The sequence below is a fragment of the Bombyx mori genome, chromosome 10, assembly GCF_030269925.1.
Source record: "Bombyx mori chromosome 10, ASM3026992v2".
In the NCBI taxonomy this organism is placed as follows: Eukaryota; Metazoa; Arthropoda; class Insecta; order Lepidoptera; family Bombycidae; genus Bombyx; species Bombyx mori.
The window spans coordinates 11,902,951-11,930,506 of NC_085116.1; the positions used below are offsets into that span (position 1 = coordinate 11,902,951).

The following is a 27,556-nucleotide window of genomic DNA, read 5'->3' on the forward strand; positions in this document are numbered from 1 at the left end:
AACAGTCCAAGGACAGCTATTTACAAATGTATCTAGTAGCGTTTCTGAATCGAGACCAGATGAAAAGATCCGGCGAGAAACTCAGCGGATGAGTGTATTAGGTGTCACGTCCGACTCTTTGATGAATTCGACAAGTACGGTTTCCAGGGTCCCTTTACCTGCTTCGAGTGCTACAGCTGCAGGCGTCTAATGAGGATTGGGCAGTTGTGTTAGTGGATCGGGCAGATCCGAAAGGACGTGTCTCCTTGTGACGTAGCTCCTGGGCTGTAGGCAGCTAAAGTTATCGTGCCGCATTGCCTTGTCTTAGTACCGTTCCAACGGTGATTTTAGGTATTTCTTGATTCCGAGGCCTAGATCGCTGAGAAGATCAATATTCCTTAAACACCACTGAGCTCCACTGTGGTTACTTTGCTAAAATTTAGATTGTGAGGTAGGTATCTATGTAGGTGAGTCCCGTGTGAGTAAAAACAGCACTCGCATAGGTCAATATAGGATGGACGCAGTTTTGTAAAGTGTCTCCTTGCTACGAAGGGTCAGTTTTCTCTGTTTGTTCATCATATCTATGGGACGCTCATGAACGCGTGTATATCCAACAAAGGGGTATATTTATGTATGTATATATTTAGCGATGTCACAGCGGAGTGGGGTTTCACGAATGCATAACGTTGTTCATTAAATAACTAAACGGACTGATGGTAGGACGTCTTGTGAGTTCGCACGGGTAGGTTCCATCTCCCTGTCTATTTCTGCCGTGAAGCAATAATGCGTTTCGGTTTGAAGGTGGAGCAGCGTTGTACTGTAAAAGCTGAGATCTAAAAACTCATGTCTCGAGCCGGGTGACGGCATTTACGTTGTAGATGTCTATGGATATCTATGGACTCTGATAACCACTTGACACCAGTTGAGCCATAAGCTGGTCCACCTATCGAAGCAAGAAAGAAAATAAACTTTTCGACCTATGAAGTATGAATGAAGTTTTAAACAAAACATTTTTTATTTATTTAACAAGAACAAACTTCATACAAGCTCATAAACAAACAGTGCTGTCAATATAGCAATACATAGTTTAAGGACACCTTGTCTGTATCTGTAAATATAACGATCTATATTTATTTATTCAGATCAATCTCCTGTGTTGAAGAAAATACAGACAAAACAGTATATGAAACTATAATATTAGCCTTCAAAATGTTGTATTCGTATGTTGTATAAAAACTGTTATCGTCTGAGCGCTTGTTCGTCGGAGGTAAATCACTCTGTTTACCAATACGCCGGGCCGCCGCATTACCAATGCAAATGATGCCCTATTGAATTGAACACGGTACGGTTTGCATAAACACAACAAACAGCTATTTATATATATATTTTTTAGAATTTCTCTTGAAGTTGAATAGTTTAACTTTGTAGAGATATTAGTATTTAGAGATTATATTATATTAGAGATATTATAGATGTAGATTTGTAGAGTAGTTCTAATATAGACAGATACGAGTATACTGTCGGATATGGCTGAGACTGTGAAGTCAAGGGTGGTGCGGATCTGGTCAGACCTACGCATTGAACTGCGTCACTGCGATCTTTTTCTTTCCATTTTACCAGTAATCATTAGCTTTTTGTCTGCTTCTTTCCCGGCGATGAGTCCGAAGTACTAGGATTAGCTTGAGGCAGATGCTAGAAAGCCTTGTTTTAATTTTCAGCTTCGCGAGTATTGGTGCATTGATCCGATACATAGTCCACAGCTTATTCCTTTAGGACCATATTTCGAAGACATCAACCCGTTTGCAGTATACGGGTCTTAGGGTCTAAGTCTCAGCTCCATAGAGAAAACTGGTGAAGACAAATGTGCGCATATTCGGTATTCGTCTACAGCGATACATTCCTGTCTCTCCAAGTTTTGTGCAACTGGAACATTGCACTTTCGATCATTCCGATTCTTCGACGCGTGTTCGAATAACAACAGCCGTTATCCGTGATGGTGGATCCGAGGTAAACGAATTATTTGAGTAAGTGTAAGTTGAGTGCGCCAGTGAATTCTAAGGTGTTCCTTCCATTCTGTCTATAAACATAACTTTGGTCATATGTTCGTTGACAGACAGATCCGTTGATGGTTCGTTACAATCTTTCCACTTACGTGCTCATTTCAGTTTCATCAGCATCTAAAACCACATACATAGACATTAATTTACAAATTTTACAGGTACCTCGGCCCTTCTCTTCTCCCCTTCTTCCTCTCAGGAGGCGCCGGAGTCCGACATAACCCGGTCCGTTACCCCCCTCGACCGGGTATCCGTAAATGGATTCGGCAGCGTTAAAAAAAAAAAAAAAAGGTATGTGTTTACGGAAACCATGTAATGTTGTTGTATTTGTTAAATAAATTCGTTATATATTTGTAGGAGACGGCCACTGTTTGGTAGCTAAACGAAACGCACGATTCCCAAGAGATGGCAGCATAATTTCGGTATCGTCGGGACTCGGCTAACTTCGTGCTACGACAGAGCCTAGCCGATGGAGGCGCGTAGATGCCATCACACTTATCAACCAGGCTTCTTGAAGAGCGGTGCCTCCGTCCTAAGGATTTTCATTTTCGTTTGCTAACGTCAAGAGAAGATTTCTAAATTTTTCTAAGACAACAAACGTGATTGGTGTACTCAATATTTCTCTTAGCTCGATCACCCTATTCGCCCCTACGATGTCTGACGATGGTGTGGCTTCTCGGACATATTTATTTTAGATTCCAAAATTAAGTTTCAATATTTCAGTAAAATATCGGCTAAAACATCAATTTATTTTTAACCTCAGCTAATTCAATTTTTTATTTTAATAAGCACAGTGGAAATCATTCTTCCTGACTCCACATTTTCATAGTGTTCGACTGACCTGGAATGATTACTATTTTAATCAAGTATTACCCAGTTTTAAAGCTAAACAGAACTATTAATAATTAATATTAGAAATTAATTACATATATAATAACTTTTATATTTGTTACGTTTTAAAATCGTTAGTCTGGCAAGGAAAACAGAAAAATAAATCACATGCTGTCGGTACGTATTTTCGACATAACGTTTTGCTTTGCGTGCCGTGACCAAACTTGTGTGTGTGTCCCATCTGACGATTCAATGTACAATATACAGATTATACGTAAATACTCCACACATTGTTAATATCCAGATTAACATGAGCTATATCCTATAGAAACTGTAAAGACACTAGGGTTCTTTCACTGTGGACGTTCTTCACACGTGAAATCGAGCTAGCGTAAGAAGATCTGTACAACATAGCTCTATAGGTCTTGAATGGGCTCTGTTAATGTGGTATTTAAATATATTCGGTTTTTGTATGTGTGCGTGCGTTCGTGAGTGTCGTGTTAGCACTCGGCTCACCTTCGCACGACCTCGGGTTTCGACACCGCCGCGCCGCCGCGGCCGAACAACAAGTTATTGTTCTCTCAAAGGTTTGCACCGGGTTGCGCGCGCGTTGATTACTGATCAGCAAGCGGACACGTTCTATTTTTAAGTTTTTACTCTTTGACAATAATATCGGTTTGAGAACGATGTGTGGTCCGTAATTTGTATTCGGAATGTTTCAATGTTTTTGTAGTGGCGTGATTTGTTTAATTCTTTCGGGAGTTCGAACGGATTTGGATCGCGACTTTATTCGAGAACGAACGTTTTTGGGTCGTTGGACTTGAAACTGAATGGATGACTTGCATCTTATTGTAATTCGCCATTATTGTCAGTTAACAAGGATTTGTGTCTCTCATACGACACGCATGCTTGTAACATGTTCCGAAATAGTTCACACTCATTTGTTTGTTTCGGAATAATGTACCTAATTATTTTTTTATCGCTTAGATACATGTGTGGACGAACTCACGGCCCACCTGGTGCTAAGTGGTTACCGGAGCACATAGACATCAACAATGTAAGCCCACCTTGAGACATGCGTTCTAAGGTCTTACTTTTAACAGTACAACGGCTGCCCCGCCCTTCAAACCGAAACGCATTACTGCTTCACGGCAGAAAATTAAATAGGCAGAGTGGTGATACCTACCCGTGTGGACTCACAAGTAATCCTACCACCATTAAATGACTATCACGAGACTGTGTTATTTGGTATCGTGTTATTCATAAACACTGCGTATACGAGCTGAGAAATAAACAGCAGGAAAGACAGACAATACCGCCCTAAGGAATTGTGTGAGACGGTGACGTCACGACCGTCGCACCATTCGCTGCCGAAGCAGAGTTCATCCTGAACTGGTGCGTTCAATCGCAGTATGAGTTCGGAGAACATCCGACCGACTCTCCACATTGTGTCTGGATCCATACGGTATGCACTGGAAACGAGATTTAAAAAGAGCTATTTCTCCGTAATTATTTGTCATCCCTGACATTTCTAATGTCCACGACTGATATTGAACATTTGTAAACTTGAGGCGGATTATGCATTAGTAAAATCATACACGCATAAGATATTGGACCACTAACTCGTATCGAGTGGAACGAGTTTGAATGAATTCGAATTTTCTTTCTCTTTGAATTCAAAAGTTTCCACGATGAAGGTAAAAATAACATCGTGTACAAATAAAGTCCGAGAGAACTATATGAGTAATAATAGCTAGTATCAGGGCGAATTGTGAGCTTGAACAGCCCGTAAAATTTCCCCAGTTCTGCCGCATATAAAAATTAAACTTAACAACATTTGTAGCGGAATTAATCTTGAAGCTTCTCTAAGTTCCGGTAAAAGTTCATATATCTGTATCGAAAATAAATCTATCCCCGCTGGTAAAGAATTATAATGTTTCGATAGGGTCGAGACACACGCAATTTGCACTCCCGTTTGACAACTTACATATTATTAATATCGATATAATTTTATTGGTTAGTAAAAATGTATATTATTATAATGTATATGTTTAACTATGAAACAAGTAGTTACGTTGAAATCGTCATGTTTTCTTAAGATAGACGTTCTTCGTCAGTTGCCTTTTAAAACTGTCTTTTGTTTTTAAATTAAGTATGCTCATCAATTTTCCCTATCGAATATCAGCGCGAAGTCATCGACATGCGATTAAATTATCGATTTTTAATTTGGAACACTTAAAATTATTACATTTGATTCAATCAGAGAAGTAGTTGAGTCTTAAGTAAAAAGGAAAGCTGGTTTGTTCCAAAGTGGGTAATTGCTGTGAGACTCTTCATGCTGTTTTTTCGCTGCACTGTGTACCTACGTACGTCCTGTTCAAAGCGGTAGTAATATTGCAGGCTTTGTTTGAACGGAGAGATATTGTCGCGGGAGTTGAATAACGTGTGCCCAGATTGCATCGAAGTTTACATGACATGCGATGCGACCTTTACTCGCAATGCACGCGTCCCCTTCAGTTTCCTAGTTGATCGTTGCCTCGTTTGTACAAGCCCCTTTCAGCCAATTCATTCGATACACCGACAATTACAGAACAGTTTTTAACAAGGTGTTTTTTTACAGCGCCCAATTTTTTTTTCCCTTCCTATTGGTTGGTAACCTGAGAGGTTATTCCAGCTACGCCCGGACGGGTAGGTGAGCTCACGGGCTCAATCTGCGAGAATTTGCGAACACTAGCCCTAGCAAGAGCAGTGGTTCGTAGAATATACTACCGGATCGGAATCGCGATCCACTGAGAAGATCCGGCGAGAAACTCAGGCGGAGTTGTCCAAATAAAAATAAAAACTAATAAAATACGCTTTTATAGAAGAAACGCTTTTTTTACAATAAAATCATTTTTTCCTACACTATTTTTAGTTCAAATTTATTAAAATTTATTTTCTATTTTTTAGTTGGATTTTCTATAAAAGCGTATTTTATTATCTTTCTTTAAACTATTATTTATTTTTATTTTTTAGTTGAATTTCAATTTTTTCAATTTTTTTTTTAATATTGAATTGTCATCGGTCCTTAATAAGTATACCAAATTTCGAGTTAATCCCACGTTTTGAAGAGGGTCAAAATCATGTTCAAAGATTCCGTTACAACATACATACGTCTGAAGCAAATAAAAGCGTATTAAAAATTAATGCGGCTTCATGTGTCTTCTGATGATGAATATAGCGCTCAGAATGATTCGGATTTATTCCAGAACCAAATACAACAACAACAACAGACCGAAAATGCAGTGTAAATCATGCGTGATAAAGCCTCTTCTAACTTCTTGTTTATCGAATGCGAAATTTATTCAAGCGAATAATCCTATTGTAGTAAGCGAGTTGGTATGGAAGGAAGGGCCTTTAGCGCGGGCACGGCAAAGGATTGATTTGATTGATACAAAATAAATGACCACGAATAGTGGTGCATTTTTTAATGATTTGGTTTCATTTGTGTTCGATTTATGGAGTTTTATGAAGGAGTATTATGAACAGAAGTTTGACGCTTCCAGTTTAGTAATATTGAATGTATTATGTTTACAAAAATTGTATAAAATACATATTTTTCTGCATTGTTGTCCAATTTGGAGCTATGTTCGAAATTTTATGTTTCTTGATTATTATTATTTTTAATTGTTTATCGATTTACATGGGCATATGACTCACCGGGAGTTGAATTGTTAGCGGAGCGAAGTAAATTGATTTTGTTAATAAATTTGTGTAAGCGGTTAGATGCGAATTTCCTGCTTATGTCCATTTCAAAGTGTGAATGCGTTTGGTTCTAAAGATAGGACGGCGTATGGGAAAACATCGGAAGCTTCAGACTTGGGTCTTGAGACGGGTGGCGGCATTAACGATGAGATGTCCTTATGAGGCTTCAATAAACAGTTAACTTTACCTAAAATATTAAACTCCTCCTTGCGTCGTGACCTTTACGAAGCACTTTTGCTAGGACTATGTTCCTCCTCCTTCTTGTCCTCTGCGCAGTGGATAGCGACATTGTTGTTTGAGTTTTTTAAATTTTTTTATTGCTCTTGTAGGTTGAAGAGCATACGGCCCATCTGATAGTGAGCGGTTACCGTCGCCCATGAACTTCAGCAATGCCAGGGGCAGAGTCAAGCCGCTGCCTACCGCTTAATACTCTCCACAAGCCTCGTTTGAAGAAGGACATGCTATAGAGTAATATCTTTTTAATCTGATCGGACCAGCGCATGGTATTACGCCCCCTAAGCCTCTTTCCTTCGACTTTGCCGATGGTGAGTAGTTTTTTGAGATTGTCACCATTTTTCCTGGCAACGTGACCGAAATTTTAAGCACACAACCTCTTTATGAGGAATCCGTTAAGAACAAGGAAATCGATTAATCTGCACGTTGATCTAAGTTTATGTAACAAAGTAAAGTAAAGATTGGTGTGTAACAAAACAAAGCCAATCAATTGCGAATCTATTTTGGGCGGGAATTTATAGTATATTTTGTTTTACGTTAATTATATTTTTCCCTTCATACGCCATCTTATGTGAAATGGTCACCACCGCCCACGGATGCCGCCTATACCAGGGGAGTGTCGTGACGCTGTCAGCTGCGAAATTATTATTACTTTTATTACTTCATTTAAATAAATTTGGAAATATTAGCCGATTAATCGATTTTAATACAGACAAATCCCATAGTCGACTCTGATTGACACGTGATGGGATGATTCGATTGTTTTATTGTATCTAAGAAAAATTGTATTTCAAAACTAGAAATGATTTTACTCTAAAGTTGGGTTATTATAAAAAAAAACTATATTTGACGTCCAATTGATTCGGAGAAATTAAGCTGTAACTAACAGACTGGTATACGAGTGTGATCTGGTAAGAGTTCCATAATTTGTTACTTAAGTCTCACGATAAACGGGATTATACTCTAGACACGTCTTTACGGACCCATCCAGATCCAATGACCTTTGCATTAGACGTCTTCAGTTCTAACACTAGGAGCAGGATTAGGGACCCCAGTAACCGTATTCGTCGAACTCGGCAAAGAGTTCGACGTGCAACCTAACCTAAACATCGGCCCTCTGAGTTTCTCGCCGGATCTTCTCAGCGGGACGCGATTGAGATCCGGTAGTAGATTCATTTGCGAAGCAGCCCTTGAGTTGTTAGGTCTCCTTTAGAGGCGCTCGGTCAGCTGTTAGCAAATCCCTGGCTGAGCCTTTGCTCGCCTATCTGTCCTGATAAAACTGGAGAGGCATCCGGGAATACCTCAAATAAAAAAAATTAAAAAAAGACGGGATTATGTAGATTATGACATCAATAGCCTATATATTGATTAGCATCAGGTGACCGTTGCTACGTATCAATAAAAAAACTTTTATTACCATATTCCAATTCCGTGAGAAGTTTTCCCATTTTATTACCATGAAAAATTACTGTGGAGAGAGCTCTCCGTGAATGTAGGTCGGACCCCCCCTGCCGATACTCCCCCGGGACTCCCAACCCTTCCCCTACATTGTACTCGCAATTTTATCGTTGATTTTCGAAACAAACAGACGGTTCCTCTTTTCACTCGTTGTTTCTAACATTACCAATTCCTTTTTTGGGTGAACTTAATGGATTTACAGGATTTAATGAACTAGCTTACATAGTCTATCTGATATTGAGTGGTCACCAGAGTCTTTAGATATCATAATGTGAAAACCTTGGGACGGTAGAGCAGTTTGATTTTTTATTGAAGAATGTTCCACGCTTAGGTATATCTGGAAAACAAAGCTGCTCTGAGTTAAATAATAATAGAAATAGGCAGGACAGTGTTACCTTCCTATACGAGCTAACAATATTCCCAACCAGCATGTAAGTAGGTACCTATTAGTTTTCTGTGAGCAAATTTAAATTAACAAATTCTTAGAAAAAAAACTTGTATGACGACGTAAGTGTGGTATAAAATACAAGTACGCACTCGTAATCCGTTATAAAAGCGCCTCTAAAAGCTCCCCGAAATGCTAACAAAGTTTATATTTGTTTTTTACACGGAGCTTTCTTTCAATTTCACGGCATCTTCACCCGCGCCCCGACTTTCCCTTTGTACTGAATAAATTATGTTCTCACCTCGTAAATATACGAGTGTCTGTTTATTTTGTGGTTAGTGGTTCTGAGGGCGAAAAGATTTGTTTGTTTGATTTTTATATGCTGAGAATAAATCACCACAAAAATAGAGAGAGGTTATTATACATTAGGCTATTAATCAAAAGATCTAATCCTTACCCTAATACTAATACTGGTGGTAGGACCTCTATACTGGTGGTAGGTACCACCACCTTGGCTATTTCTGCCGTGAAGCAGTAATGCGTTTCGGTTTGAAGGGCGGGGCAGCCGTTGTAACTATACTGATACCTTAGAACTTATATCTCAAGGTGGGTGGCGCATTTACGTTAGGTATAGATGTAAATGATGATAATAATATGATGTAGAAATGATGTAGATATGATGTAGGCTCTGCCCCTGGCATTGCTGAAGTCCATGGGCAACGGTAACCACTCACCATCAGGTGGGCCGTATTCTCGACTGCCTACAAGGGCAATAAAAAAAAAAAAAAAAAAAAGCGATAAACGCCATTATTTCTGCAAACTATATCCTACATATACGCCGCGTATTGGGAAGTTATTGGACACCCTCGAGAAATCAAACATAACGAGAAAATGAATAGACCGGCATAAAATTAACGAATACTAGCGCACCAGAGCGAATTTAATTTTGTTTTCTGAAACTTTACAATTAAGACCAAAGAGCACAGTAAGTATGTACTCAAGCTTTGTATGGAAAAATGACAAAAATACCAACAACAAGTATTCTATACTAATATTATAAAGCTGAAGAGTTTATTTTTTTGTTTGGTTAAACGCGCTGATCTCAGGAAGTACTGGTCAGATTTGAAAAATTCTTTCAGTGTTAGATAGCCCATTTATTGAGGCTATTGGTTCAATATAACATCATAACATAATAATGACGAACAAGGCGCCGATGGGCCGGTGTGCGGTGGCACACAATAAGAAGAATAAATAAGAAACACCCAAATAACTTCAAGATAGGCTTTGAAGATTGTAGCTTTTTCTGGATTTCTCCAGGATCCCATCATCAATCATCCTTATTATTACAGGACCATTCGGGTAGTCTACCCTTTCGAACAAAAAAAAGAAAAAAGAAGTAAAAAAGGGTGGTCGAATTGATAACCCTTTCTTTTGAAGTGGGTTAAAAAGCGTGATTTCGGTACCTTAAATACCTCCTTAGCATTCTATTATTCAAAAATATTTTCACCTTCTACGTAAATGAAGTAGAAAAGTAACTATTCCACGTGGACGAAATCGCGGGCAAAAGCTTGTATAATAATAAAATATCGAACGAAGGTTGTATCGAGATTATTAATTACGGTATGAATATATCTCCTTTCTACAGTGGACCCAGTCGAGTGATGATAATGAGCAGAGGTCCTAGTTTATGGCGGCTAGCAAACACTTACCTTACACACATTATAGCGTCGATCGCTTTGGATTGAGACTACAGAACAAAAGGCTTATCTAAATATTAATACGTGAAGCAAAAACTTTGTATCCCTTTTTACGAAAATTGCGCGGACGGAGGAGCATGAAATTTTCCACACTTATAGAGAATACAGAGAAGAAGTGCACAATGCTAATATTTTTTTTAAATAATGCATAAAAGGTACATTAAAGCAATAAAAAAAACATTACACACACTGCATAGGTACCATGTATTTGACGCACACACGCATGCATACTATTTATTGTCAAACTTTTGTTCTTGACGTCTGTTTTCAAATTGAGAATAGATTAAATATTGTTGGTCTTTGTTAATATATTTTTTTAGTGTAGTCTTGGCGAAATTTGTATAAAATACAACCATAATAGTGTACAAACTTACAATTCCAATTAATTATAGTCGAATTTCGACTACTACGGGACCTCTAGTAAACAGAATTACGCGGTGCATAACTTACCTTACCACCAGTACATAGACGTGTACTTACCTTTCCTATAGTTTGGTTGATCTTACAGTTTTACGTTCTTTTCTCTGACGTCAACAAATATCGGTCTTTTAGCAGATCAAAAACCCATTGGATATCATATTGTTAGACGGTTTTGTACCACGACTTGGAACTTGATTATGTTCGTACACGTGTTTCAGAATTGTGAGCTAAGGTACGGAGGAATTGGAATTAGAAGCGTATACATAGAAAATGAGGCTACTGATATCATGGACGGATGATGGTATTTTTGCTTTAATAACTGAAAAGACACAGTCCACTGAGTTTCTCGCTGGATCTTCTCATTGGGTCGAGATTCCGATCCGGTGGTAGATTCCGTGAAGCACTGCTCTTGCTAGCAAATTTTCTCAGGTTGAGCCCGTGAGCTCATCTACCCGTCTGGGCGTAGCTGGAATAGCAATTAAGGCTACCAGCGTATAGGTAGAAAAAAATTTACAATATTAATTCAGTCATCCACTTTGAGATGTGAGGTTGAATTCAAGAATGCATTTGTATAACGAGTGTCCCAACCTTCGAACGGACTCACAAGAGGTCCTACCACCAGTAATTACGCAAATTATAATTTTTACGGGTTTGATTTTTATTACACGATGCGAAAAAGCGGCACCACACGAGAACCCTCTCATCGTGGCCGCCGGTAACTACATTCCCGATCCTGCGGACCGAATGGAAAGCAGTCGACGTCGCGCAAAGCACGTCATTTCGGATCCTCCCGATCCACTAACGGTGCTTTTAGGTACCTCAAGCACCGGTCATCGTTCTCGTCGAACCCGTCGGTTGCGACGAAGGGCTCGACGAGTAAATTTACCCACAGACACAGCCCACTGAGTTTCTCACCGGATCTTCTCAGTGGGTCGCGTTACCGATCCGGTGGTAGATTTTGCGAAGCACAGCTCTTGCTAGGGTTCGTGTTAGCGACATCGTCAGGTTTGAGCCCCTTGAGCTCACTTACAAGTTAGGGCGAAGCTGAAATAGCCTCTCAAGGCTATCAGCATTGGTAGGAATAGAAAAAAAATTTCGAACGATAACGCATGAATGCTTCGTGAAACTCACAGGATTCTGGTCCTTACCGCACCGCTGTTACGGATTTCATTCTTGGTACAAGATGTTATTCCTTCATTGTGGAAGTACTTCGTGAACGTGAATTAATTATAAGTATGTTTAATATTTTCTTAGAAATACATATTGGTAAATGCGTGCGGGATTCGAGCCTACGATCATCATCATTTGATACGATCTTATTCTTGAGGTGATCATGTTAGTACTAAGAGTGGATCTAACTTAGAAGATATGTTCGCAATCGCATGTTATAATGGAAAATATATGAGTCAAGAAAATATTGTTATGGCATCTTGATTCAGAGCTCAGCGCCATGCAGTGTAACCTGACTTAGGTTACATTTGCAAATGTGCAATGAACAAAATATTAATGCCACGACGTCTTTCTTCTTCTAAATAAGCTTTAATCGGTTTATGAAATTTTAAATAAATAATTTTCAAAACAAATTTGACATCGTGATTAATTGCCATTAGAAACATTCAAATATTTAACATCCAATTAACTCGATCAAAAATTTTAATATTGAACGCGTCTAAACACGATTTACGTAGACGACGCGAATCACCCGAACTTGTATCTCGTACGACGTCAATTCATTATCCGACTTCCAGACGTAACATGAATATCATTCCGACTAAAGCCGTCACTGCTATTTTATTACATACCCCATTGGTATAAGGACGATAATTGCAAAGCTGAAATAAATCGATAAGACAAACTGGAATCGGACATCGAGTGATTACTAGTCTCGCGTGTTCGGATTTTGAACGTCGTATCCGTTTAGAACTTTAATTAAAATGTAGCTGTAAAATACACGCATTAAGGTTAGTTTTTGAAGGTTAATCGTTAATATAGGTTGTTTTCAATGCGTGCTTCGCCGAGGCAATGAGAGAGGGCGTGCGATAAATAACCGCCTTTGTGCCGTCACCGGTCGGCTATTAAAACTTATTCTGAGATTGCTTGTTTTTTGCGTCGGACAGTTCTCGGGACCGTCGGGTATGCGGTTCGAATTTATTTGGCGGCTCTCCGTGAAAAGCATTTTTGGGATTGTCGAAAGTAAGCATAAATTACTTTTTGATCTAAAATATCTAAATTCGTTTTAAATTCTGAATTCTTCTTATTCAAGGGGCTATAATTTAAAAACCTATTCAGATGTTTTTATTTGTCACACAAATACAAACATCGAATCTTAAATATCTATGTTGAAATAAATTGAATTTACATACAACTACTTACATTCATTTAACTTATAGGCAATTAATACCTATAAAAAAAATAGAAATTATTTTTTTATCAACTATCAACGCCATCTATGATCTCCACATCGTAACTACGTATTTTCAACTCGGAACTTTTGTGACCAAAATAACTAATAGCTCTTTAAGTTCCTAATTAAAAAAATATTATCTTATGATACATAAGATAATATTATACGCTATACTTTAGGACAAAGACTAACCTAAATACCAATTAATTAAGTTGTCTTTTGATTATTCTTAAAATAACCATAAGATCTGATATTAAAAAAAAAACTAAATTGTTATAGTCCCCATAATAAAAGTTAGCATTCGGATATCATTATTAATCCGCTCTATTTTTGTAGTGAGAAATACCTACGGCATCTAAACTTATCTGCGGGGCCCAGAAAGTCTCCCCGTTACCGAGGACAGATAACAGTAACGTGTGAGCTAAATCACGGGAGCAAATGACATTTTTTCCGGTTCCGACCCTTCGCTTCGGCGACGAGTGCCGTCTCGAGAGATACGACGGGACGTAGCGTTTGCAGAAAAACGTTTTAACTCTTTTTACAAATTTATTTTTTACTTTTGTCCTTTTGGGTGTTCGCTGTCTTCGCCAAAATACGCCACGAATTCTTTTCAACAAGCCTTTTGTGCATTTTGGTAGGGTTTCTCTCGGTTGTGACCCTGACACCGGAGATGTCAATGGTCAGGTGGATATCAGAGCTAACCGCTTTTATTGAGACAGTAAAAATTGGCTTGAGCTTAAAATGATTTTGGGAAATATTTAGACTGCAGATTGAGTATTAAATTAGCTTAAAAACCTGTGATTACTAAAACGTCCATGGTTTAAAACTTTGTATTTCTGCCCTCACAGTAATACTACAAGAGTCTATTTCCATTGGGATTCCTCGCTGAAAACCGACCCGGTCACAAACTGTAGGTATAAGTAGGGCAGCGGTGAACCACACTGATTTAGTTTGGGAAACATTCAATTTTTATAGTAACATAGTGGCGGAATTGTAGTAGGTATTCATTAAAAATATAGACGAGGAATACGCTTAATGCAAGGTCTTCTTAAATCCAAATAAAAAGAAAATACATTTCAAAAGGTAACCAACCGTGTTCGCAGGATTGGAATATCATGATAACGGTGACATAAAAATAATAATAATTAAATCCATGTCTTTTTTCATTTGTCGTGTGCTGTAAATTGATTTAGGTCTATTCTATTTACTGGTGGTAGGACCTCTTGTGAGTCCGCACGGGTAGGTACCACCACCCTGCCTATTTCTGCCGTGAAGCAGTAATGCGTTTCGGTTTGAAGGGTGGGGCAGCCGTTGTAACTATAATTGAGACCTTAGAACTTATATCTCAAGGTGGGTGGCGCATTTACGTTGTAGATGTCTATGGGCTCCAGTAACCACTTAACACCAGGTGGGCTGTGAGCTCGTCCACTCATCTAAGCAATAAATAAAAAAAAAAAAAAAAAAAAAAAAAAAAATTCCGCACTCCTGTTTATTTTCGTGGCGATATCAATTGACTTTGATTACCATCGAACACTGTATTCCAACCAGTTCAGTTCTTATGAAAGAGAAAAACAGAAACGGTTTACTAAATACGTATATTTATCTGCTGACCCTACCCAGGGGCGTGGCGTCGTCCTCATTATTTAGATATTAATCGTGCACCCTCCGCAGTCCTCTGAGTCTGGAGACTTTAATTAATATACAACACTTGCAAACGAGTGTAAAACTTTTCCTTTGTAAGCTACAGCTTTGGTTGCTCGTGGCGTGGATATTAATTTCGTACTTTTGGAATCTCTTTTACATTCTCACCACTAAAACCGAGCTCGTATAAGTAAATGGAAAGACAAAAGTATAAATAAATCGGATGTCTCCATCAAAGTACTTTACCCTGTACTAAGTGAAAAGATCAAAATATCAGTGAGTACTTTTTTTTTATTGTCTTTCAGACTTTGTCTTGTCAGACGAGCGTACGGCCCACCTGATGGTAAGTGGTTACCGTCGCCCATGGACTACAGCAATGCCAGGAGCAGAGCCAAGCCGCTGCCAACTTAGAGCAATGTTGGGTATAGTATGATATGATTCTGTCATCTACTTTCACAACAACACCAACTGCCGGAGGATGATTTCTTAGGACATTTCTTGACGAAAATATGATAAGTTGTGTGTGTACAATGGCCCTAAATGGATCTTTTATAGGTTGAGACTCCAACACGACAAATCGTAACTCAAACGAACACTCTAGAATTCCATATAATACACTAAAATATAATATAATCTACTTGCGCTCGCTTCCCAAAAATCATTCACCGGGACAATCAATATTCGTATATTACATCCTTAAATATGATTTCCTAACGCTTACGAGCGGTATCTAATTTCTGTATCATTGGGCGGTTGTATTATTTGGTACTAAAATATAATTTTACGTGATTTCTCACCGTCTTTTTGGCCAAATGATTAGCGGCTCTAGTATAGTTCCTAACAAGCCTCATGAAACCGCCATCGGTCGTCATCAAACTTGTCAATGGTGAACCGTTCGTGGTGTGATGAATAATAAAGTACTGTATAAACGTACCGAGTGATATGATTGATACTGATAATCGTATCGAGTGATCCGACTATGCTGGGACTCGAATTCTGACGACAGATACACAGTTTTTTGTGACCTGTTCACTAACTATTCTTTTCCTCACCCAATCGTTGGTAGCCTAACGGGCTATTCCAAGTATGCGCGGACTAGTGGTTGAGCTCACAGGGCTTAACCAGGTTGAGCTCACAGGGCTTAACCAGAGAACTTTTGCTAACATAATCCTTAGCTAGAGTAGTGCTTCACTGATACTACTACCGAATCGCGATCCACTGAGAAGACCCGGCGAGAAACTCAGTGGGTTGTTACTACGGACTAAGTTGCACGTCGCATTCGACAATTTCGACTAGAACGGTGGCTATTGCTTTGTGATGTTTAAAGCGAACGTTGCTTCGTATTACGCCGTCGGTCGCCTGGGTCGGAGATATAAATCGAGGAGGTCATGATAAGATGGTTGTCATTAACGACTACCGAATTAAAAGAACAACTTTCTGTACCTAATAAGAATCAAATAGTCAGTATTTAAAAGTGCGCATTAATTTACTGACGGTAACCTTATCCCCACGAATAGGCGCAGTGTTTGTTGTACGATGTCTTGTCTAATTCTGCGGTGTAGGAGAATGCCGTTCCAACTTCAAGGGTGGGATAATCGTTTAATATTATTTATTATCTTTAGTTGAAATTTTGACCTTAAGTCTGTATTGTAAGTCTGTATATGTAACTGTAGTAGCGAATTAATACCAAATAAATTAAACATGTTAACGAAAATTATCCAAATCACGACTCAATGACTACGACAATATGGACAAGTGTTACGTTGAAATTTTCTTCGTATACGCTGGTCTAGGTTATGTAGTACTGGATCAGTTTGACTCATCAGGATGTATCAAATGTAGTCGGCTCCTGTATTTGCATAGCCAGGTATGTAGTTCGCAGGCCAAACGATAAGGGACATTGCCTCGCTGCCGAGAAGTTACTATTTCCGCTCTGTATAGGTAATACAGGCATTTTAGTGAGACTCTCCAAACCAAATAATGGTTTAAAAATAATTTACTTCCATTTAATATCACATACACAGCGACGTTCCCTCGTTGAAAGAAATATTACAATTGAAACCGATAACTCATACGTTCCGAACAAAGTTATGGCTCAAATTACTGGAATGCCTTCAAAATATAGCTCGAATTTTGGGCGAGCAATGGGAACCGTAAAGGCAATTCAAACCACACGTCCAGAAGGGTTCGCTTCGATACCCCACGTGTGAGGTCTCATTATATGATCGGCCTGTGAACTGCATTACTCACAGTTCATTTAATAGCCAGCGTCTACAATGCGGTTTTTAATGGCTGAATCCCAAGCGGGCTCGGCGATTCCACTGATTTTACAACTTTGATTTAATCACTCGACGTTAATATGTTTAATACGAATTATGTCGTAATGTAAAAACAAAAAATTCTGTATTTAAAATAAAAACCGCGTAATGTAATGCAATGCTCCTCCATAGACACAACCCACTGACTTTCTCGCCGGATCTTCTCAGTGGGTGAGATAGCCTCTCAAGGCTATCAGCTAAGATAGGAAAAAAAAGCAATGCTAAGATATAATTCTACTCTTTTCGCGTTTCAATATTTATGTGAATTTGTTTCGATTTTACGATTTATTTTAAATTGTAAGCGTAATTATTTATTTAATGTGATTTACTGCTACCCTAAATGACACATGATACATTTATCATTTAATCTATCGTCATGTCAATAGCTTAATACTTCAAAGCACCATTAACATACCTCATTCCAAATTTTTGTTTAGAACAACAAATTTCGTTTGTTATTTGTTTATGGAAGAAAACGAATGATTGGGAAAACTGATATTAGTAAATTTTGTAATGAACCAACTGTAATGATCTGCACTGTACACGACACGGCCTCAACCAGCCGTCGGCCCTCACAAAAGGACGCTCGTATTTATTTGTCATTTAATTGGACACTCGTAAATGCGGTTGTTTGATTTCCGCGTTTGTTTAATTGTTTGCTTCATTTCGAGGTTCATTGTTCAGTAATTTACGAGAGCTAATATAGTTTTAGTGATGCATGAATACAAAATTGTAAATAATTACCGTTAAAACACTTAAGTAATAATGGAAATACCACTACGATTTTTTTGCCAATTTTTTGCTGCAATTATGAGTGTAACATTGGAGTATCTATATATTAATACGTGAAGCAAAAAATTTTTTTACCCCTTTTACCGAAAATTGCGCTGACGGAAGAGTATGAAATTTTCCACACTTATAGAGATTATAGAGAAGAAGTGCACAATTTTAATATTTTTTTTAAATAATGCACAAAAAGATACATTAAATCAATAAAGAAAACATTACACACACTACATACTATGTACCTATTTGACGGACACACGCATGCATACTATTTATTGTCAAACTTTTGTTCTTGACGTCTGTTGTCAAATTGAGAATAAATTAAATATTGTTTGTCTTTGTTAATATTTTTCTATAGTGTGTAGTCTTGGCGAAATTTGTGATTATAGAAGTATAAAATACAATCATAATAGTGTACAAACTTACAATTCCAATTAATTATAGTCGAATTTCGACTACTGCGGGACCTCTAGTACAATATAATATTAGGTCCAAGAAGAACTGGAAACGTTCAAGAAAGTTTGAACTTTGATGATCGGCAGCATTTCTGCGGTAATATACATATGTAGACATCAAAAAATTAAAATGTATTTAGAATAATTTTAACCAGCAGTAGTTTTCTAAAGAGTTTCGAAAACAGCTGGTATCCCAATAAAAATGAGACTTATATACTAAAATATACGGTTGCTTTTACATTAAATTCATCGTCTAATTGTATCTCGTGATGCAAGACGAGTTAATCTTCGTCTTTTTTCCCAATTCATTTTCTTGCATTGTCATGTAAATCCGATCTAAGCACCTACTTACCATCAACATTTTCAATCTTTAGTTCATTTAAATGAAATCAGTTACAAAGTTAAATCGAGTATTAAGGTAAATGCAGTGAATAAAATACAAACAATTAATTTGTAAATTCAAACTTTTTTACATATACCTACCTACTATACGCCACGTATAGGCCATATACGTGTAGATGTGTGAACGTATAATGGAACTGATAAATATGCAAAGCTACCGCATGCGACTAATTAACGCGAGCTAACGATGTGACGTTATGAACCAGGAAATATCTGTTTGATTAGCCGTAAACAGGACGTTTACGATTCCGGTACCTATGTCTCACACATGTGTTGGTAATTCAACTTGGACACGTGAAATAAGAGTTTACTAGAGGTCCCGCAGTAGTCGAAATTCGACTATAATTAATTGGGATTGTAAGTTTGTACACTATTATGATTGTATTTTATACTTCTATAATCACAAATTTCGCCAAGACTACACTATAAAAAATATTAACAAAGACAAACAATATTTAATCTATTCTCAATTTGACAATAGACGTCAAGAACAAAAGTTTGACAATAAATAGTATGCATGCGTGTGTGCGTCAAATACATGGTAGGTATTTAGTGTGTGTAATGTTTTCTTTATTGATTTAATGTATCTTTTATGCATTGTTTAAAAAAATATTAGCATTGTGCACTTCTTCTCTATATTCTCTATAAGTGTGGAAAATTTCATACTCCTCCGTCCGCGCAATTTTCGTAAAAAAGGATACAAAGTTTTTGCTTCACGTATTAATATATAGATAATTATAGAGTTATGTGAACACGATCGGGTTCTGTGTGTGTATCAGTTGATACAACACGTAACGTGTACTTGCTTCGGCAGTACATATACTAAAATTGGAACGATACAGAGAAGATTAGCATGGCCCCTGCGCAAGGATGACACGCAAAATCGTGAAGCGTTCCACATTTTTAAAAAGTGTTATTTGATTATTGCGAAAAATAAAGAGATTTTTTAGATTTTCGTACTTATCGTACACGTAAGTCAAGTAAACAGTTTAGAACACACTCAAACACTGAACAAATGTAACTAGATTATAAGAATTGGTGATTGATATTCGAAACTCAAAACTGCCTCAAAATTTTTAATATAAATCTCATTGTCCGACGATATTAGGGAACTCCTTAGAGCTAAGAACGCCTCGATACGCGCCTACGACAGGTATCCTACCGCGGAAAATCGTTTTCGAATGCGTGCCCTACAACGCGACGTAAAGTCTCGCATCGCCGAAGTCCGAGATGCCAGATGGTCTGATTTCTTAGAAGGACTCGCGCCCTCCCAAAGGTCTTACTACCGCTTAGCTCGTACTCTCAAATCGGATACGGTAGTAACTATGCCCCCCCTCGTAGGCCCCTCAGGCCGACTCGCGGCGTTCGATGATGACGAAAAAGCAGAGCTGCTGGCCGATACATTGCAAACCCAGTGCACGCCCAGCACTCAATCCGTGGACCCTGTTCATGTAGAATTAGTAGACAGTGAGGTAGAACGCAGAGCCTCCTTGCCACCATCGGTTGCGTTACCACCCGTCACCCCGATAGAAGTTAAAGACTTGATCAAAGACCTACGTCCTCGCAAGGCTCCCGGTTCCGACGGTATATCTAACCGCGTTATTAAACTCCTACCCGTCCAACTCATCGTGATGTTGGCATCTATTTTCAATGCCGCTATGGCGAACTGTATCTTTCCCGCGGTGTGGAAAGAAGCGGACGTTATCGGCATACATAAACCCGGTAAACCAAAAAATCATCCGACGAGCTACCGCCCGATTAGCCTCCTCATGTCTCTAGGCAAACTGTATGAGCGTCTGCTCTACAAACGCCTCAGAGACTTCGTCTCATCCAAGGGCATTCTCATCGATGAACAATTCGGATTCCGTACAAATCACTCATGCGTTCAACAGGTGCACCGCCTCACGGAGCACATTCTTGTGGGGCTTAATCGACCAAAACCGTTATACACGGGAGCTCTCTTCTTCGACGTCGCAAAAGCGTTCGACAAAGTCTGGCACAATGGTTTGATTTTCAAACTATTCAACATGGGCGTGCCGGATAGTCTCGTACTCATCATACGGGACTTCTTGTCGAACCGCTCTTTTCGATATCGAGTCGAGGGAACCCGCTCCTCCCCACGAACTCTCACAGCTGGAGTCCCGCAAGGCTCTGTCCTCTCACCCCTCCTATTTAGCTTATTCGTCAACGATATTCCCCGGTCGCCGCCGACCCATTTAGCTTTATTCGCTGACGACACGACTGTTTACTATTCTAGTAGAAATAAGTCCCTAATCGCGAAGGAGCTTCAGAGCGCAGCCCTAGCCCTAGGACAGTGGTTCCGAAAATGGCGCATAGACATCAACCCAGCGAAAAGTACTGCGGTGCTATTTCAGAGGGGAAGCTCCACACGGATTTCCTCCCGGATTAGGAGGAGGAATCTCACACCTCCGATTACTCTCTTTAGACAACCCATACCCTGGGCCAGGAAGGTCATGTACCTGGGCGTTACCCTGGATGCATCGATGACATTCCGCCCGCATATAAAATCAGTCCGTGACCGTGCCGCGTTTATTCTCGGTAGACTCTACCCCATGATCTGTAAGCGGAGTAAAATGTCCCTTCGGAACAAGGTGACACTTTACAAAACTTGCATAAGGCCCGTCATGACTTACGCGAGTGTGGTGTTCGCTCACGCGGCCCGCACACACATAGACACCCTCCAATCCCTACAATCCCGCTTTTGCAGGTTAGCTGTCGGGGCTCCGTGGTTCGTGAGGAACGTTGACCTACACGATGACCTAGGCCTCGAATCAATTCGGAAATACATGAAGTCAGCGTCGGAACGATACTTCGATAAGGCTATGCGTCATGATAATCGCCTTATCGTTGCCGCCGCTGACTACTCCCCGAATCCTGATCATGCAGGAGCCAGTCACCGTCGACGCCCTAGACACGTCCTTACGGATCCATCAGATCCAATAACCTTTGCATTAGATGCCTTCAGCTCTAATACTAGGGGCAGGCTTAGGGACCCCGGTAACCGTACTCGTCGAACTCGACAAAGAGGTCGACGTGCAACCTAACCCATGCATCAGCCCGCTGAGTTTCTCGCCGGATCTTCTCAGCGGGTCGCGATTCCGATCCGGTAGTATATTCATTCGCGAAACAATTGCTCTTGAGTTGTTAGGTCTCCTTCGGAGGCGCTCGGGCAGTTGTTAGCAAATCCCACCCCTCTTGGCTGAGCCTTTGCTCGCCCACCTGTCCTGGTGAAACTGGAAAGGCCTTCGGGCCACCAGTAAACTCTCAATCATATTTAAAAAAAAAAAAAAAAAAAAATATATATATATATATATATAAATCTCAGGGAATTTCTTAATAATAACAAGATTTTGTAAAATTTCAAATGATTATCAGAGTTAGAAGAGCATAGTTTACAGGCTGGCGATTGGACCGAATGGCGTTCAAAAATAAAATCGCGCTGCTAGGAGTGTTCCTTGTGTTTGCCGCGGATTTGGTAAATCGGCCGGCAAACTTTAATTGAAGGAGAAAGAGGTTTTTACTTATAGTAGTTACTATGCAAGAAACTCTATGGACGTCGTTTAACAACTCTTTGAAAATTCTAACGCTGAGTGACAGACCATAGATAGTTTAAAAAAAAAAGACAGACAACGCGTAGCTGAAACCATAGATTATACACTTAATATTTGAGGCTGAAACCCGTCGGTGAATGAAATACTGCTCAGAAGTTCATTTTACAGTTTATAGACAGAAAACAGTTTAATTTGATTTACTAAACACAATCACTTGTCATTTCAATAATATCTAATACATATTTCATTAATCTGTGATGTAATATTACGCGACCGGAACTACATAGTACCTAATCGTCCAACATTTTTTCTCTTGTTCATAGATTCCGCTCGGCTATTGATTTACATCTAAAACTATCAGGAAAACTATCAGGAAAACCATAGTTTCTTAGAGTAAGCATGTGGTGAATGGTTTTTCACACACAGCACTAGCAACTTTTTTTTTTTTTTTTTTTTTTTTTTTATTGCCCTTGTAGGCAGACGAGCATACGGCCCACCTGATGGTGAGTGGTTACCGTCGCCCATGGACTTCAGCAATGCCAGGGGCAGAGCCAAGCCGCTGCCTACCGCTTAATACTCTCCACAAGCCTCGTTTGAAGAAGGACATGTCATAGCGCTCGGGAAACACCGTGGAGGGGAGCTCATTCCATAGCCGGATGGTACGTGGCAAAAAAGATCTCTGGAAACGCACTGTGGATGACCGCAGTGGCTCCAGGTAGTATGGATGAACTCTACTCCGGTGGCGGGCGGTGCGATGGTAAAAACGAGATGCCGGTATCATCTCGAACAATTCCTCAGAGCACTCCCCATGGAACATGCGGTACAGAATACAGAGGGAACCGAAGTCCCTCCGCAGACCCAGAGGCTCCAAACGATCCGTGAGAATGGGATTATCGACAATCCGAACGGCCCTCTTCTGTATGGAGTCAAATGGAAGAAGCTGGTATTTGGGAGCCCCGGCCCAGAGATGGGAGCAGTACTCCACGCGAGGCCGGACTTGAGCTTTATAAAGCAAAAGTCTGGCTTTATAAACTGGAGTCAACCCTAAGTAAAAAGACAGGCTGTCAGATTGAGGGATAAAATGCCATGATATAAAATTATGGTCTACGTTTTTAAAAGGTTAAAAGCCAATTAGATTGTTAATGTATACGATTTTAAGGTGCGTGTGGAATAAATAAGTGCTTCCTATACTGCAGTTTGAGTTCAATCCGCAACGACGAAAGTTGACAACATCTTTCTTAAAATGGTGACCCCGATATGAGAAATTAAGATGTCTCGTTGAAGCCATGGACATGTAATAACGCAATATAGAAGCCTGCTTACAATATATTCACGGAGAACCACAGAAATAAATCGCAAATGTTGATTTCCTTCTTATGCCTGAACACTTTTTCGACAATTTAATTATCATTTCCGCAAGTATTAGTGAGTTCAATCCGCAACGATGACAGTTGACAAAATCTTTCCTAAAAGCATATTACTTCTATGCATAGTTTACAAAGTGAACAGACTTTTACCAGCTATCGCATCGGTGCGCTATTGAGAAATAAAACGATGTTCTGATATATACACTTCTTTTTCTATTAAACATTAAGTCCCCGACCTACATATTCTGTGAATACATATTATTACATTTTAGTAAAGCCATTGAAATCATCGAAATAAGCACAGTAATTTTTTTATATTACGTCTGCTAAGATAATGCCCGAATGATTTCTACCGATCACATTCGTTTTTCTGGAATATTTTATGGCGCCTAGTAAACTATTGTATACTAGCTGACCGGGCAGACTTCATAGTGCCTCAATCGATAAATAAATTGTATAAAATAAATTTAAAACAAACAAAAGGAATCGGTCCGACGGGGGACACATCAAAGGAAAAACAAAATTGTCATTTTTATTTAATTCCGAGCATTTTCATATTTATCTACCTTTTAAACCTTCTCTGGACTTCCACAAAAAATTCAAGACCAAAATTAGCCAAATCGGTTCAGCCGTTCTCGAGTTTTAGCGAGACTAACGAACAGCAATTCATTTTTATATACATAACTATATAAGTAGAGATTATTGATGCTAAAAGTATTTCAGTTTACTACATTACTGCCTTTGTAAGATAAAAATTGGTTGCTATAGAGTCAACAGCAGCTACGACTCGGTTATCATTCAACTTGTTTCAAGTTCTAGTTAATTTAACTTGTTTTAAATTACTACACTTTAACGAGTTCATGATAGCCTCGGAACTCGCAGGCGGGTTATTTAATCTCTTGAAGATACTATTATCTTAATTATATAAGCCTCTGTATAATTAGTATATTTTAATACTGTATGCCGTTTGTCCGTTTGTGTATTGTGGCCTTGTGCGATTAAAATTAATATGATAAACTATAAACCATATTTTTAATAACGGAATCTGGTTGTATTAAAACGCAACAAGTTTACGTTACAAATTCTAACAATACTTGCTTTGTTATCGCAGCTGGTGTTAATAATCGCTAATGCGGTTATGTGGCTCAGATCTTTAGCCTTTTTAGCGTCTCTGAGCGAACGCATTGCAACGCACAACGAGTTGTTATCTCGACGAGCTGGCAACGCCGCGCAGTAGCACGGTCGAGAACGAGCTTCGCCTGCTCTCGCGACGTTGCCGCTCCGTCCGACACCGGTCTCGGCGCTCTCGCCCTCGTTGCGCAGTCTCGCTAGAGCGCTTTCTAAATTACAACGTCAATTTCGATATGGAATCGAATTCGAATAGTTCCTGTGATATTGTCTATCCAAAATTAGAAGTCGATTTGGATAATGACATCATAAGTAGAAGAGAAGCGCGACTCCAGTGGAATTCAGACATGACCATGCAGTTGATTCAGACACTGGAAAAGGAATGTCCGGAGTTGTGGGACACAAAACATCCATTGAACAGGGAGCGGTCTGCGCGTCAGTTGAAATTAGAGTACATGGCGGACATTTTCGGGACGACATCGGAAGAGATAAGCAGAAAAATACATAATTTGCGGACGCAATTGAACAATGAACTGCGGAAGATTAAAAAGAGGTCGATCGGGGAAGCTGTCGCCGCCGGAGGGAGCGGCTGGGAGTATTTTGAAGCCCTCTCGTTTCTACGTTCGCCCACTACAGATCCGCTCGACGTAATGGACGCAGTTAATGTCGAGGTACGTCATGTGTCTCGCAACTGGTTCCTTTATAAGTTTATCAGTACCCAATATTCATATTATACTCATTTTATATTCGCGTAACATTCTCGACGTCTCATTTCGAGCTAAAATAATATAAAAAAAACCTTCATAGGAATCAGTAAAAACATCGATTTAATTAAAATTTGCTCCGTAGTTTTGTCTAAACTACATTAATGTCACATCATTTGCATGTCATTAGTAAACAAAGTATATTGTAAAATCGGTCGTACCTATAATAAAGTAGCTGACGGCTTTCCGATGATTGTAATTTATTTTCATAAAGTAAACTGTGCTTGTTGTAAAATGCAATTTGATGGGCTCATACGAATTTACGAGCGTTGTCTAAATAAATAACTTTTATGGCCATTACAAAGTAGATAATATTAAGTTCGTAGCGTCATATAGTTTAAAATTAAACTAATAGATTTAGGGTCAACACTGCCTTTTTAACGAGCTTTGCCTGCGTAATTATTTAATATGGTTAATAATACCGAATACAAAAATGTAGATCAATAGCAATCTTTGTTTTCAAAATATTTCGCAAAGAAGTTAATTAAGAATATTTTAAATAGAAACAACTATGTGATGTTATTTTTTAGACCAAAGACCTTGATTTGATTTATTATTAGTAGGTACTAACGAATGATTCTTTTAACTTGAATTTTTTATTTAGGGTATGGATATTTCATATTTTGTTCATTCTCGTATCAACAGTTAGCTGAATTTCAAGCGAAAGAAGAGCAAGAATTCGGAGCCGCCAGAGCGAAGAGTGCGTCAGCAGCTACAGTACCAGTAGCTGCCTCTAGTCCGCCCATTAAACCCACGAATAAGATGAGGGTAGCCGCCTCAGGGCCCCCACCCCTGCCATTGAGCGCGCATCCTTTGATGTGGCAGGAGGACGCAGTGCCGAAACTACGGCCCAGTCTTGACGCTGATGAATGTCAGGTAAGGGTTCCCAGTGAATGCTATGTTCGCTGCACATGAGAATGAGACCACGGGGCTACGACTAACAAAATATTTGAGGGCAATAGGACATCTAACTCACAGCTGGTTACACTGTCGACCCGCCGATGTATCGTAATACGAAATACGAAATCTGTACTATTTAGAATGAACGCGTACATAAGCAGAAACGAAGCTAAGACGTGCGAAGATATGGCGGCTACAACCGTGATTAACTTTTATAAAAATCATCAGATATTTGGCGACTTCGTAGCTTCAGAACTAAGGACACTGCGTTCGAATGAGTCTCGCAAAAAACTGAAACGGATGATCCAGAAGGCGATCCTTCAGGTCGGCGAGGAGGAGGACGTGAATATAATCACTGGATAGCGGGCGGTCCGCTCCTACGAACGCTTTCTCCTCTCCGGTTGAAGCATGTATGAGCGGTAAACGAATCACATGATCGGTATGGAGCTTCGTTGCGAAGATAACACAGATAAATTTCCTAATCAAAATAAAACAGTATTACGAGAAAACTTCAGATGTGGAATTGGGCTATTGCTGAACTCGTTGTGACAGTACTAACCACGGAAATAGGTTCGAGAGGGTGCGTCTGGGATCCAGGATAATCCATTAATCAATGTAGAATTTTAGACATTAATGTGTATGCTTAATAAAGTAGGATAACACGTGTAGATGCTACTTTCAAATGTTTGTCTGCCTTAATTATATTTAGTATACAATCAATTCAATAATTCCGTGTAAGTGATATTTAATGGGGCTTTTAGTGAACTGTTTTACTGCCTGTAATAAACTTGTAACCATTAATTATTAATATTCTTCTTTTATTTCATTAATCGCCTTACCAACCGGTTAGATCCTTAACAACCTTAACGCCGGCTCTGGGTATATTTGTTCATGTCACACTTGTGTGCTTCTAACGTCGATATTATTTAAAAAAATCCTAGTTCGAAGTTAACC

The 27,556-nt window shown here is 39.2% G+C and overlaps 1 protein-coding gene, 1 long non-coding RNA gene and 1 other non-coding gene across 3 annotated transcripts; 2 read left to right on the forward strand and 1 right to left on the reverse strand.

Annotated features, from left to right (window-relative positions):
- Positions 1-964: 964 nt before the first annotated feature.
- On the reverse strand, positions 965-4,128 carry LOC134199546 (uncharacterized). The gene is made up of 2 exons (XR_009974090.1): positions 3,384-4,128; positions 965-2,156 (listed from the first exon to the last, which is right to left on the reverse strand). It is a non-coding gene; the product is annotated as an uncharacterized LOC134199546 (long non-coding RNA).
- LOC101743872 (uncharacterized) lies at positions 3,446-27,410 on the forward strand. Its single transcript, XM_004923179.5, has 4 exons — positions 3,446-3,560; positions 24,922-25,609; positions 26,348-26,578; positions 26,831-27,410. The coding sequence occupies exons 2-4, from the start codon at positions 25,175-25,177 to the stop codon at positions 26,963-26,965; spliced, it is 801 nt and encodes a 266-aa protein (XP_004923236.1). The 5' UTR covers positions 3,446-3,560; positions 24,922-25,174; the 3' UTR covers positions 26,966-27,410.
- On the forward strand, positions 19,670-19,776 carry LOC119629058 (U6 spliceosomal RNA). Its single transcript, XR_005245162.1, has one exon. It is a non-coding gene; the product is annotated as a U6 spliceosomal RNA (small nuclear RNA).
- Positions 27,411-27,556: the final 146 nt, after the last annotated feature.